At 36.7% G+C, this 13,347-nt stretch overlaps 1 protein-coding gene across 3 annotated transcripts; it reads left to right on the plus strand.

Annotated features, from left to right (window-relative positions):
• The first annotated feature begins 308 nt into the window (after positions 1–308).
• LOC103487238 (proteinaceous RNase P 1, chloroplastic/mitochondrial-like) lies at positions 309–12,657 on the plus strand. 3 transcript variants are annotated; one of them, XM_051080653.1, is made up of 8 exons: positions 309–488; positions 1,198–2,499; positions 7,682–7,768; positions 7,880–8,061; positions 9,782–9,902; positions 11,944–12,012; positions 12,118–12,157; positions 12,364–12,657. In XM_051080653.1, exons 2-8 carry the CDS (start codon positions 1,321–1,323, stop codon positions 12,513–12,515), a joined length of 1,830 nt encoding a protein of 609 aa, XP_050936610.1. In that variant the 5' UTR covers positions 309–488; positions 1,198–1,320; the 3' UTR covers positions 12,516–12,657. The 3 variants fall into 3 exon arrangements, with proteins under 3 accessions (XP_050936610.1, XP_008443714.2, XP_050936611.1); XM_008445492.3 differs by having other exon boundaries at positions 311–488; positions 12,118–12,242; positions 12,364–12,554; XM_051080654.1 differs by lacking the exon at positions 309–488 and adding an exon at positions 542–648.
• Positions 12,658–13,347: the final 690 nt, after the last annotated feature.

The following is a 13,347-nucleotide window of genomic DNA, read 5'->3' on the forward strand; positions in this document are numbered from 1 at the left end:
GATGAAAATATTAAACGACGTAAATAAAGAATTGAAAAATAAGAAAGATGATGGAAAGAAATTGCAGAGGAAAGAAGAAAGATGAAATCGCAAGAGGAAGACTATGAAAGAAATAGTAGGAGAAAGACGACGAAAGAAATAAGAGAAAGACGAATCATAAAGAAGAAAAAAGAGATGAAAGGGCAGACCTGAAATATTTAAAATAGTTTGGCGTTTTATTAAGTTTACAAAAATTTCCCATTTTATTATCTCAACGACTGAATTAAGCATTCCCTAAACGTTCTATACAAAAGTGTAAAATTTTGAAAAAAAATAAAATGCCACTTCTCCGAAAAAAAAAAAAATTATTTGTTTCCCTCCGCACTTTTGCTCGCTCCTTCTTCGCTGCTGCCGCATAACACCGGCAGTTCAAAATTTGTGTGTGTTTTTTTTTCCGACTCTCCAATTGTGAAGATTTTTTTTTCGTCTAAGTTTCTGAAGTTAAATATGTGAGTTCAGAAATTGGCTTTCCTGTTTCTCTGCCCACCTCATGATTTTTAGATGGTTTTCTATCTCTCTCTTTTCTCCTGTGAACTGGGTGTTGTACTTTTTGTCCATATGGATTCAGTATTGACATAATGGGTCAATGGAATGTAAAATATGGACCAGGTGTTCGTATTTGCATTTCAATTAATTTTTTTTATGATAGTGCTGCTCATATTTATATTTAAATTCTCGCTTTTGGAACTTGATATGATACCCTTGGATGAAATGCTAATATGCGAATGCTATGCTTCCTCAATTGGTTTTTCTTTTAAGCTTTTATATTCTGTTTTCTGCTGTGTGTGATTAGAGGAGGCTTTAAGTACATATAGCTTAGCTGTTTCTTGTAAACAAAGATTAAGTTTTGCAACGCAACAGTTTTGCAATTTCTTCTTTCATTTGCTTGTGGCTTTCTACAGTTTTTCGATTATGTTCACCTGTATAGTAATAGATTTATTTTATGATTTTACTATATATCTATCTGGCGGCCTGCATTACAAGATGAACTTTAGTTTTGTTATTTTATTAAAAGGTTGCTAGCTTACATTCTAAGTTTTTTTTCAAATTGTTTGTATAAGCCAACTGGAAATTCTGCAAATTAATTTGTATTTGTAATGTTCTATTTAAGGTATTGGGAGATTAATGATTATGCTTACCAGATTTTTATTTTGTTAGATTTTCAGATGAGCTTGGGCTATTCATCTGTTCTCGTTGATTCTAGTTATCAATTGTGAAGGAAAGTTCCATAAGAAATTTCTGGACTGCCGTATTTGAGTGACAATCTTAGCAAGTTCACTTATGTCTTCACTTGTTAAGACTTCTCCCTTCTTTTTATATTTCACTAAAATTCCGTGGGTATTTCCCTGCCAGAACACCCTTCGAGCTAGCCTCCAAACATATAGCTGCCGGTCTATTGTGTTTTCAAAAAATATACTGAAATACAGTTGCAACAGTTACTTCCCGATACACACAGTTCGATATTTATGTAATGTTGCTTCGGCTGCCACTTCATCTGTTCATGCATCCTCAACACCTTCTTCCAATAAAGGCTCCTACAAATTAAGGAAGAAATTAATGAAGAAAGACTCCAGGGATGCACCAGAGAATGTGCTTAGATATAAATTAGATATGTGCTCAAAATATGGACAAGTTGTCAAAGCACTTGAGCTTTATGATGAGGCACGAAGTGATGGCGTCCAGCTTATCCTACATCACTATAATGTATTGCTCTATTTGTGCTCTTCCCCTAGTTTGCTTGAAACAAGTGGGGCTAACAACTTATTAAGTGTGGTCCTCAGCAGGGGTCTTGAGATATATCAGCAAATGATTACTGATAAAGTATCCCCAAACGAGGCTACATTTACTAGTCTTGCAAGAATTGCAGGTGCAATGGATGATCCAGAAATGGCATTTTCTTTGGTGAAGCAGATGGAGGATTATCATATTGCACCAAGATTGAGGTCATATGGACCAGCGCTGTTTGGTTTCTGTAGGAAGCTAATGCCCGAAGGAGCTTATGAAGTTGATTCTCACATGCTTGCATCTGCGGTAGAACCTGAAGAACCTGAGCTTTCTGCTCTTCTAAAACTCAGTTCTGATGTGAAGAGGGCTGATAAAGTCTATGAGTTGTTGCATCGGTTAAGAAGAACAGTGAGGCAGGTTTCTGAACCTACTGCCAAAGTTATTGAAGATTGGTTCAATTCTGAAAGTGCATCAGAAGTTGGAAAGAAACATTGGGATGTGGACAAGGTTAGGGAAGGTATCGTTAGACGTGGTGGAGGGTGGCATGGAGAAGGTTGGCTGGGTAGTGGTAAGTGGAGGCTGGTGAGAACTGGAATTGATGATAATGGTGTTTGTCATTCATGTGCTCAAAAACTTGTTTGCATTGATATTGATCCAAAAGAAACTGAAGACTTTGCTTCCTCATTGACCAAGTTGGCTAACCAAAGAGTTAAAGATAATTTTGGTAAATTCCGGGTATGATATTTCTTTTGCCATCCCCAAAATCTATGATGTGAAGTTCATGGAGTGAATATTTTGCAATAGTTACCTGTTTGGGAACTTTTATGTAGCGCAATTAAGTATATATCTGAAATATTTGAGTGGGTAGATCAATTTTTTAAAATATTTTTAAATTTAACATTTTATTTTCGTGGAAAAAATTGATTTACCAATTTCTTGGAGCTACAAGGTATCTAACAGTGAGCTACAAGGTCTCAATTTTCGTTTCTTCTTCAACGGTTTTGTTGTCCACCATCAAGAGTCTCAACTCCTTGCTTTTGCACTTGTGTCCCACAATGAACTTCTCATCACATTTGAGATACAATGCATGTGCTCTTTCCTTAATTGGAGTTTAACGTGTGTCAACTCTTTGTAGGGATATTCTTTTAGAAAATTTTGATAATGACCTGCTAGTGTGATGGTTAGGATGAGATTGACTTCTACGGCCTTGGGCTGGTCCTTAACTAAACTATTAAGCCAAAATGTCAGCTGGCTGTTTTTTGGTGGCTTGATTGGGCCAGGGCTTGACTTTGATGCCACAGTCAGATTTATGCCTTCCACTTTTTGGTTTGCTTTCATAATCTGGCTGAAGCCCACCCGTTCAAGGCATACTCATTACTTTTGCTATCACATCTACGTCAAGGCCATTTAGAAACGTGCTCTCTAAGACTTCTTCTAACAAATGTGGAAGAGGTGCTGCCAGAGCCTTAAATCTGTCCATGAATTCTACTAATATCTGCTTTTGCAGCAGATGGAATCAGGTTCACATTTTCTCTTTCAAGTCAAACCATCCTTGAATGGGTAAAGGTGATCACTGCCATGGTCACTTTTTTGGTCTTCGAGAATTGATGGATACCAAAATAAATTTATGCCCTACGCAACCACGCGTCCAATTGCTCCCCTCAGTTGTTCTATGTTAAATTTCTAATGTTGCCTTTCTCTCCCTTCTCTTTCTTTATTATCCAACAAAGCTAGTTGCTCGTCTTGAGTCTTCCTTCTGTGTCCATTGCCTTGGTTATCTTTTAAGTGAATACGAACATTGCGAGCCATTTGGTTCTCTTCCATTATCTGTTGCGGATTTTCCATTTTTTCAAATATGCGTTCAATATGCTTTGCCATTTGCGCTATTGAGTTTTATAACTCTGTTATCTTTTACACGCCTTCTTTAACTTCTGCTAGATGCCTTTATGGAACTTCCGCCTTTCTTTGCATCTTTTTGGACATTTTCCTTGACTTTCCCATAACAATGGCTTTGGTATGAGTGTGGTATTTCATTCACAATATAATAAATTAACAAAGATACAAAGATATAGATACATAATACATCATTCCCATTAAGCTTTGGCTTCTGTTTTGCTTTGAAGGAATTAAACGCTTGTTACCGGTGGCATAGAGGTAATCACATGGTACTCTAGGATCTGAGGTCCTTGGGAATGACAAGTATAAACTTGGAACAAGGGCTATTGGGTCATCAGGGGGTATTCTAATTATGTGGAGCACGAGATTGTGTGTGGCCATGGAGGTGGTTAGGGGAAGTCACTATATTACTATCTCTTTTTTGTATAGTTAGAGTGAAGAATTTTGGGCCACAGGGGTGTATGGCCCCCCTAAGGATTAGGGGTAGGGATGCCTTTTGGGAAGAGTTGGGGGACCTCTGTGGTTATTGTGGTCCAAGATGGTGCGTGGTTGGGGATTTTAATGTTCGATCTTAGAAGAGATGGTGCGAGGTGGTAGAATCGCTAGGTCCATGAGAACGTTTAACAAATTCATTGATGGCAGTGATTTGTTTGAATCTCTTTAGTTGTTGGCAAATTCACTTAGGCCAACTGCAGGGTGGCTTTTAGAATCAATAAATTCTTACAGATCGAGGCTTGGATTGATCAATTTGGAAGTTCGAGGTAGGTGAGATCCTAGAGTTACTTCAGATCACTGCCCCATTTTTCTGACTTTAGGCTTATTGAACTGGGGTCCGAATCCTTTCCATTTGGGGAATATGTGGCTTGAACATCCCTCTTCTAAAGCTAATATTTCGTTCGGGTGGAATAGAGTGGTCCAAGGAAGGTGGGAAGGTTATCAGTTAATGGAAAAGTTGAGAGCTTTAAAAGGCAACATCAAAGTTTTGAATGGAGAAGTTTTTGGAGATATTCGCATAAAAAAGAAGGAAATCATTGCTAGGATTGACACTTTGGAGTTAGAAGTCCCTCTAGATATGGCTTTGAAAGGAGAAAGCGATAACTTAAAATGGGCTTTTGCTGATATCTAAGAAGCAAAGACACTTCATTGTTAGACACTTGGGGGACACAGATTCGTCCGGACATGTTGGGGACACGTGCCCAATATGCCAAATTCCGTGTGATTTTTTATTTTTATTTTTTTAATGCTGGACACGTCTTAGGCACGCTGAACACTAGTATTAGACACGTTGAAATTGTTGTTCAGAAAAATTTGTATTTTGATGGCCTCAAAATCTCAGCCAAAGCCCCCTTACTTTCTTATTAATAAAATATAAAAATATTAACACATTAAAAATCGAATCTTTCCTTGTCGTGCACTTCACAAAAAGCCCCTTCATCTCTCACTCACTTATTTCATCTCCATTTTGTTCAACTCTAACGGTAAAGACCCACACCCAAGTTCTCACCCACTCCTCGTCGGCCACCGTCAGATATCGGAGCCATCACCGGGATTTCATTTCTCGCTCACAGCTATTGCTTGCCTGCAATATTACACCAAATCAACTATCAAGTAGAAGTTATCCTTGCAAATTAGCAAAAGGAAAGAATCACAAAGAATACAAGAATGAATGCAAAAGACAGGTAAAAATATAACGCATAGAAAAAAGGGAAATTTGTACTTAAGTAAATAATTGAAACAAACAAGGGCATGTATAAAATTACAAAAGAGCAAAAATAATGGAACATACAAAAGGTAGGAAGACACCTGTGGTTGGAGTGGTGGGAATGGTGTTTCCAAGTTCGATGGGATGATAAGAGCTGGTACTTGTTGAACGAACATTGCGTGGTGTATTCCATTGAAGCTCGGAATTGCCTATCATGTCGCGCCCCTATTTGTCGCATCATCTTTGACTATGCAGGGACCTATGAAGTGAGATTTGAGACTGCGGATGACAATTGTTCTTGACCTGTCGCCATTGTGTCCAACTTCCCTTACTATTGGACTATTATCGTTTTGAGTTCAGTGTTTGCGGCTTGCAACTTTTCTACAATTTTGTTCGTCACCTCCAGTTGCTCGCTTTGAAACTTTTGCACAACCAGAACTTCTTCTAGATAATCAAATGTGGGCTTGCAAATAGTTGTAGATATCATTGCCATCGTTTTGCGCTATGGATTCTTGAGGTTCATCATGATGCGGCACAACGGAGCTTGCCTCGCTAGCTACTTTAGAGACTAGGTTGTTTTCTTTTGGGGAGTGGGTCATCAACATTAACTCCCTTCTCAATTTGTTGTTGCGACTTGTTCATGGTTGCCGCTTCCAATCGCATGCTGACCCCTTATGATATAACTACTATAGGGATGTCCTTCGCGCCCTTCGCAGAGGGAGGAATCACTTCATTGTTAGTAGCCTTTGGATAAGATAAAGGCTTGTTTAAGTCATGGCACAGTAGGTCTAGGTTATTATTGGGCGATATATGGGTTGGGGAATTGAGGACAGACGACTACAGAACTTCGTTGCCCTGGGGAGATGGTTGGAAGAGGTGGAATTTCTTCTTGGAAGAGGAGGGAATTAGATGGAGATGATTGACAGTACATATACACCTTGGGGTTACACTGTCTAGGCGAGATAGGGGAGTGAGTGGTAATGGGTAGAGGGGGATCATTTTAAGGTGGAGGAGGTGGAGTTCTTTCTTTTGGAGGAGGAGGAGTTTTATCTTTGTGAGGAGGGGAGGGGGATTTTTCTTTTGGATCAAGGGGAGGTGAAAGACTATCCTCGTGAGGTGGTTGTTGAGTGACCTTTATGTGAGGAGATTTCCCTGGGTAAAGTCTTTGGTCGTGTCAACCTTAGGTTTCTTTTTGGGTTGCATCGAGGTTGATGCAACCTTTCTTTTCGGGCGTGAGTGGAGGTATCTCTTAATTTTCCATTCCTTTGGGGTTTCTATCTTGACCCACAAAGTTATTTTGGTGAAGGGTTATGACTCTGTTCAACCCCGTCTGAGTGCACACCCCACATCGGATATCTTGTTGGGGGGGGGGGGGGGTACCTTGCTAGAGACGGAATGAATCGCAAACATAGTTTCTCCGCTGTTGAAGGGAAAGGCATGGCTCCTTTTGGAGTTTCCATCCATGCAAGCATGACACCTTTGATAATCTCGCCCAAAATTGATCGCCTTCTTCGTCATAATATAGTACAGTGTCATCGCATAATCCACTGAAACTGTACTATCATGTCGCATGGGGAGGATCTTCTTCTTTTTAAAAAGAACCACACATTCACCTCAGTAGTTCGCTGATGTGGGTATAACTGATATCTCCCCGTTGGCGTCACGTCCCATTCCGTGCCGAGCCATGCTATCACTTTCAACGCCTCCTTGGCTTGCCCCTTTGTTGGTTTTGTAATCCAGTGTTTGAAGCATATTAAATTCAAGATATTAGCCTTAATTGGCCGACGTTCTTATATGATTAGACGTTCTTAGTTTGTAGTTCTTATTTTGTTTTGGGGTATTTTGTTGTATTTTCAGACTCTAAGATCATATCATTGTTTTGTTTTGTTTTTTGCTTCTAGATGTATTGTTCCAACTGTATTTGATTGGATTTGGGTTTTCTTTTCTATCTAAGTCGGGATGTGATGAGACTGCTATAAGGGTTTCAACCTATAGTTGAGATGTCTGGTTGCACTTACTAATTTCATAGGCTTAGATCTCGTCTCTTTATTGTTCCCAGCATTACGTTGTGTATTTATTTTCTTAATGAAGAGGCTTGTTTCCTTAAAAGAAAAAAAGTATTTTGGTCTTTATTTATTCTCCAATGTAAAAGGTTATTATGTACTTTTGATTTATTTAATATATTATATAAAATTCTCAAGGAAGCTTCTCAACACGTTATACATTTCTCAGTCTTATCTTACATCTTTGCCTTAGTCATGTAGCATGTTAATTTGTATTAGGCAAAAATTTGACTGGTTTGAAGGTGAAATAATTCAGGTGTGGCTTGAAAAGCATGGTCCTTTTGATGCTGTAATTGATGGTGCCAATGTTGGTATAGAAAATGATCACTTCAGCTTTATCCAGGTGATATGTCTTTTTAATAAATTCATAGACAATGAGTTTCTTAGAGAGATTATTTTTTCTATGTTTGTTCATTAATGTGATTGGTACTGAAATGCTATCTTTTAATTGCAGCTCAAAAGGGCTGTATATCGAATGCGTGAACTGAGCCCTTCAAAAAAAATGCCACTCATAATTTTGCATACAAGACGTGTTACTGAAGGTCCTGCACGTTATCCTAATAATATGAAATTAATAGAGATATGGAAAAATTGTGGTGCACTCTATGCTACTCCTTATACGTCCAATGATGACTGGTATTTCATCTTTCTTGCAGTAATTGAGTTATTTGCTTGAATATTTGAAAACATCTCAAGGTTTCTGTAAGGCCCTGAGGTCAGCAACTAATAGGATTATTAGGAGAACATTAGTATGGTTATTACTTATTAGAAAGGGCATATTAGTAATTAAATAGGAAGTTTGTTAGAGCTTTTAGTTTAGAGGGAGTGGGATTTCCTTTGGAGATTTGGGAGAGGATTCTTAGGCCTCTTTTTTGTGTATACAACCACATCAGATCACTATTAGACGTAATATGAGAGAACTCATCATCATTCTATACATTGGAATTCAACATATGTAGGCATACATGGAAACCCTAAACTGAAAACAGTAGATTACAATAAAGGATATAAGGCTAATAATCTCCCATAGTTACATATATACTATAACACTCCCCCTCAAGTTGGATCATATGTGTTAGTCTTGCGTAGCTTGTTACATAAGTACTCTATATGAACTCCATTTAAAGCTTTCTTGAAAATATTGGCTAATTGTTTTCTTGTCTTCACATATTCAGTAGACACCAAACGATGTACTTTATTACGTGAACGAAATGACAATCAATTACATTTAAAGCTTCCTTTTTTATTTTTACCTTCATTTTTGTTTCAAAACTCGAGGACGAGTTTTTTTTTTTTTTTTTTATAGAATAGAATGACGTAGGATTATGGTATTATGGTCAAATTCCTAATTTATTAGGATTAGGATTAGGATTAGTTTCTTTGGTTTATTAGGATTAGGCTTAGTTTTTTTATTAATTAGGATTAGGATTAGTTTGCTTTTGCTACACATAGAGGACTTGTCTTCTTGTATTCACAACCTTTAAAACATTAATAAAATTATCTCGTTTGGTTTACATTGAGAACTAAGATTATCTTACTTTACACAAAAAATTGAAGCATTCTCCTTCCAAGAAATCAGTCTTAGTTGGGGCCCTCATTTTTCCTGATCATTAGCAGCCACCCATTTTTCCTGATCATTAGCTGCCACCTTTTTCATGGCTCGTGTTTTTGCAGCCATTGTTGAAAGTTTTTTGTCTTCGCTTGTTCAGATCATTCTTGACTCATTTGTGCTGTTTTTCTTGTTTCTTATTTTATTTGCTGTACAGTCACTGCTTGTTGTATTCTTGTTAGTCTTTATTATGTATCTTGGGTTGCATTTTTATTGGATATGATGAGAGCACTAAAGGGGTATCAACCTAGTTTAGATTGATCCTTTAGTCTCTTTTTGTTTCGGTCTTTGTATAAACCTTTTGTACTTTGAACTTTATTATTATTATCAATAAAGAGGTTGGTTTTCTTTTTTTAAAAGGACTAAGATTATCTTGCATCAGTTGGTTTTCGCCGATGGTGGCTAAGGTTACGTCACCACTCTTTAATACCATGTTTGACGCTAAAAAGATAACACTAGGTTGGAAAACCCTAGAATAAGGAAAAAAAACCATGGTAGAGAGTCACTTTTATTATTTTCACACACTAAAAGTTATAAGAGAAGACAACTTTATAGGCTCTAGCAAGCCCTAATACATAAAAGGAGATAAATTTAAGGTAAATTAAAATACTAAAAAATCCTTGGGGCTATAAACTATCAACAAAGCCCCTTATTTCGAACAATATATCCTGTTACGAGGATGAAACTGCAGACCTCCTTCTATAATGCCAAGGCATAAAGGAACCAGTGACTATTCTTTGTCTCCAGGTACTGGTTATATGCTGCTGTACGCTTTAAATGTTTGCTGCTGACAAACGATGAAATGAGGGACCACTTGTTTCAATTGCTTGGTAACACATTTTTTCCACAGTGGAAGGAAAAGCATCAGGTATTTTCGTCACTCTCTCTCCTCTTTCCATAGGCTTGGCATGTCTCTCTCTCACACATATGCATGTGCTAGTGTGGTATCATATAAACTGGTTTTCAAAAACAAACTTTTGAGGAATGGGGGAAATATGGATCCAGAACTTGGGTCTAATTTGGATCTTCTCTTGAGATTTGTTTGGCCTTCAATTGTGAATGCACATGCTATTTTTACTATCAGGTTAGTGGGATGTGGGTAGGTTGGTATATACGAGTAGTCAAGTAGGTTATTTTGGCAATAGAATAATGTTTCTAGGTTAGCCAACCTGAACATAGGTCTGCTGTTTTAGACATGTACCTTCAACCAAGAGGCTAGAAGTTTGAATCAACTTCAGATGTTGAACTAAAATTGTGTGTTTCTAAGGTGATGAGTTTACAAGCCCATGTTTGGTTTGTGTTTCCTTATGCTGTAATCATTGCTCTATTTCAGTGTAATAAAGAGTACGGTAGAATCCTTGCTTGCTTTTGGATACTTTCCATCCGTTCCATGATGTTTTGTGTGGAAGTAGACAAGAAAAATGGGCACGTTCTTTGAAATTGTTGATGTTTACAGATTAGGAACTCTCATTTTGGATGTATTTTCGAAACAAGGTTCTTTCCCGTAAATATACAGTGAAAAGGTAACACTCAAGGATTTATATTAATGTGGGAGTGGTTAGAAAAATATTTTAAAGTGACCTCTAAGAAGAGCATACGAAATAGCCAAGCCAAGTAAAATTTTTCAGCTCCTTCTCTTTTGCATCAATCACACTCTGATTTCTTCAGGTCAAACCCTCCATAAATCCTTGATTTAACTAGTCCAAAGAATTTTTGCTATCCTGCTCAAATTTTAACCACAAAAGAGCTGTTCTAAATTATGTAGGACTACTCCATACAAGTAGGGATTTGCATGATAGACTGAAAAATTGAGTTGACCAACCGAAACTAAAGATGGTCAGTCAAAGAAGAGGTAAGGCTTGGTTGGTGCTGGTTTGGAAAAAATCCAAACCGACAATTAAAAAAAAAAAAAAATCAAAGAACCGACAAAATCAGACTTGTACTCCTCGATGGTTTTGAGCATTTACTAAGCTGACCAAAGTCGGTTCGGTGATGGTTTGGTTGGAAAACCGACTCTAATAGACTGCTGCACACCCATACATACAAGAACTTAACTACAGCTAAGTGTTCAAAATGAGGCAAACTGACATTTCTGACCATATAAAACACACCAGTTTTGGTTGAGAATGAAATAGATAATTTTAATTGAACTTCTTTTTACTTGTATTGATTCCGTGAGGACATGATCCAAGTCAAAAGCTTAACTTTCTTTGGATCCCTTGGCAGATACTCTTATTAGATATTTCAAAAATAGGAAGTCAAAAAAAAAAAAAATAATTCACATGAACAGCGTAACCACCTTCTGGTATCTCTTCAATTTGCTTGTGCACTTCGTTAATTTCCCTTGCATCATTATGGCTTTTCGACTCTCCTCTTTGCAAAGGTTTCGCCTTGCATTTTAGAAGTAGAGGCTCCAAGCTGTCTGTTAAGGCCTTAGCCACAATTTTATTTATCAACTGTAAGGGAAGGATTTGAGAGCTCCCAATATCTCCACATTTCTCTAATGAGAGTTCTATACGAAAATCATTTAGCAAAAAGATACCCACCCCTCATCATTCAAGATACCTAAATAGGCAAATACTAAGAAAATTAACAAAATACTTGGTCCCACTCTAACAATCACTCCTAAGGGCCCACACAGAGAAAATTACTAACCAACTCTCAATCATTCTTTCTTCTTCCTACTTTTATCCCTACGTGAATACACCTTTACTATGGGGTCTATCACTGTCGTTTGAGATTTCTATAACTATGCTAAAGCTTTATTAGAAATTTATAAAAAAAGAATTATGATTTATTGTGATATCCCCCAATTTATCATTGATATTCAAATGTCAATCTAGAAGTGATCAAACGTCCTTGATTATATCAACCAGTCTCACTGTAAACCTCCATCCAATGTTTGGCAGGTTCGATGGTCGATATCGAGAAATGGATTGAAACTCCACATGCCTCCCCCTTATTCAATTGTCATTCAGGTGAGATGATTAACATGCTAAATCGTTCATTATCGAGTGAAAGCACAAATACGAACATTCAGATATTATTGTTTAGATTTTTTATGAATGTTGTATCTGTTACAGGAATCTGAAAATGGAAGTTTACACATTCCAACAACTACAGGTGATGATATAGAGACTCCAAAGCAATGGTTATGTGTCACCAGACCTACTAATACATCTAAGAGTGGTTTTGAATAATCATCATTGTAGGTCTCCATTCATTCACATGGAAAAAAGAACCTTTTCTTCCCCCCTTAGTAAACCATCTTGTTAATATCTATTGTTTCATGTCAAAACTGAAATTTAACCTTTTTAATTCATTGGCAGGCATCATTAAAACCCAAGCATCTGGAGCCCTATTAAAGCTCAGATTCATTGGAAGGCTAGCACTTTCAGAATTTGTTGTATTTGTAATTTTAGAAGCTTGTATGTCAAGTTTGTGTAAAAGTGAGAATAATCAAGGGATATCATTTTGTTAGTATTGACATATATGCTCTTTGTAGGATCGATTGAAGAAATCAATGGAAATGTTGAGTTCTTTTTTTTAAAAAAAGGAAATTATGAGAGGACGAGTGCGTCTCTTCCAAAAATATAAACAAAAAATCCACCATTTTTATCTAATTTGTTTTAAAACACTCCTTTTTCCTATTTTTGTTTTTTCAAAAGTGCCCTATTATCCAATTAACCCTTTGTATTTATTAAGTGATTATAAGCATATTTGTTTGTTTTTATATATTTAATTAATAATATTAGGTTATAACTTTATTAATAACTATCCATAGGTGAGACATGTTAATGATAAATTTTGATTACTAGATTAATGACAAAATTGCATGTAATGAAGTTCGGGCAAATTATAAGTTTAAGTATGTCTCGAATTAAAATTGAGGACAAAATAATTTGATCTAATTTGACGTTATTATTTGGGTTGAAAGTTCAATTGGGCCTAAAAAATAGGTTTAGCTTAATCCAAATGTCAAATAGGTTTCATGTTCAACTAATTGGGTCGTTAAGTTCTCAAAGTCTACTTGAGAACTCTATAAACAAGGGAGTGCTCTTTTCATTTGAAGGGTCAAGAAATACTCTACAATCAAGACTCCTCAATCCTAGAAGTTGATCACACTCGAAGACTTAAGTGTAAGTTACAATCATTCTTCTAATGCTTCTAAGATTTCAACTTCAAAATCATGCGTTTTGCCTTCTCAAATCAAGTGTATGCATTCAAGCAAGAAGAATAAAAGGATCAAGTACTATAAATTGAACTACTTCGTATCAAAATCAACATCAACACAAGTTTAACTTCATGAATCA

Source organism: Cucumis melo, chromosome 2 (genome assembly GCF_025177605.1).
Source record: "Cucumis melo cultivar AY chromosome 2, USDA_Cmelo_AY_1.0, whole genome shotgun sequence".
In the NCBI taxonomy this organism is placed as follows: Eukaryota; Viridiplantae; Streptophyta; class Magnoliopsida; order Cucurbitales; family Cucurbitaceae; genus Cucumis; species Cucumis melo.

Excerpts from the sequence above, each read along its gene's own strand:
- LOC103487238 (XM_051080653.1), top strand. The coding sequence starts at position 1,321 with ATGTCTTCACTTGTTAAGACTTCTCCCTTCTTTTTATATTTCACTAAA. Across the intron at positions 9,903-11,943 it reads AGTGGAAGGAAAAGCATCAG|GTTCGATGGTCGATATCGAG; the intron begins GTATTTTCGTCA and ends AATGTTTGGCAG. Across the intron at positions 12,013-12,117 it reads CTTATTCAATTGTCATTCAG|GAATCTGAAAATGGAAGTTT; the intron begins GTGAGATGATTA and ends TATCTGTTACAG.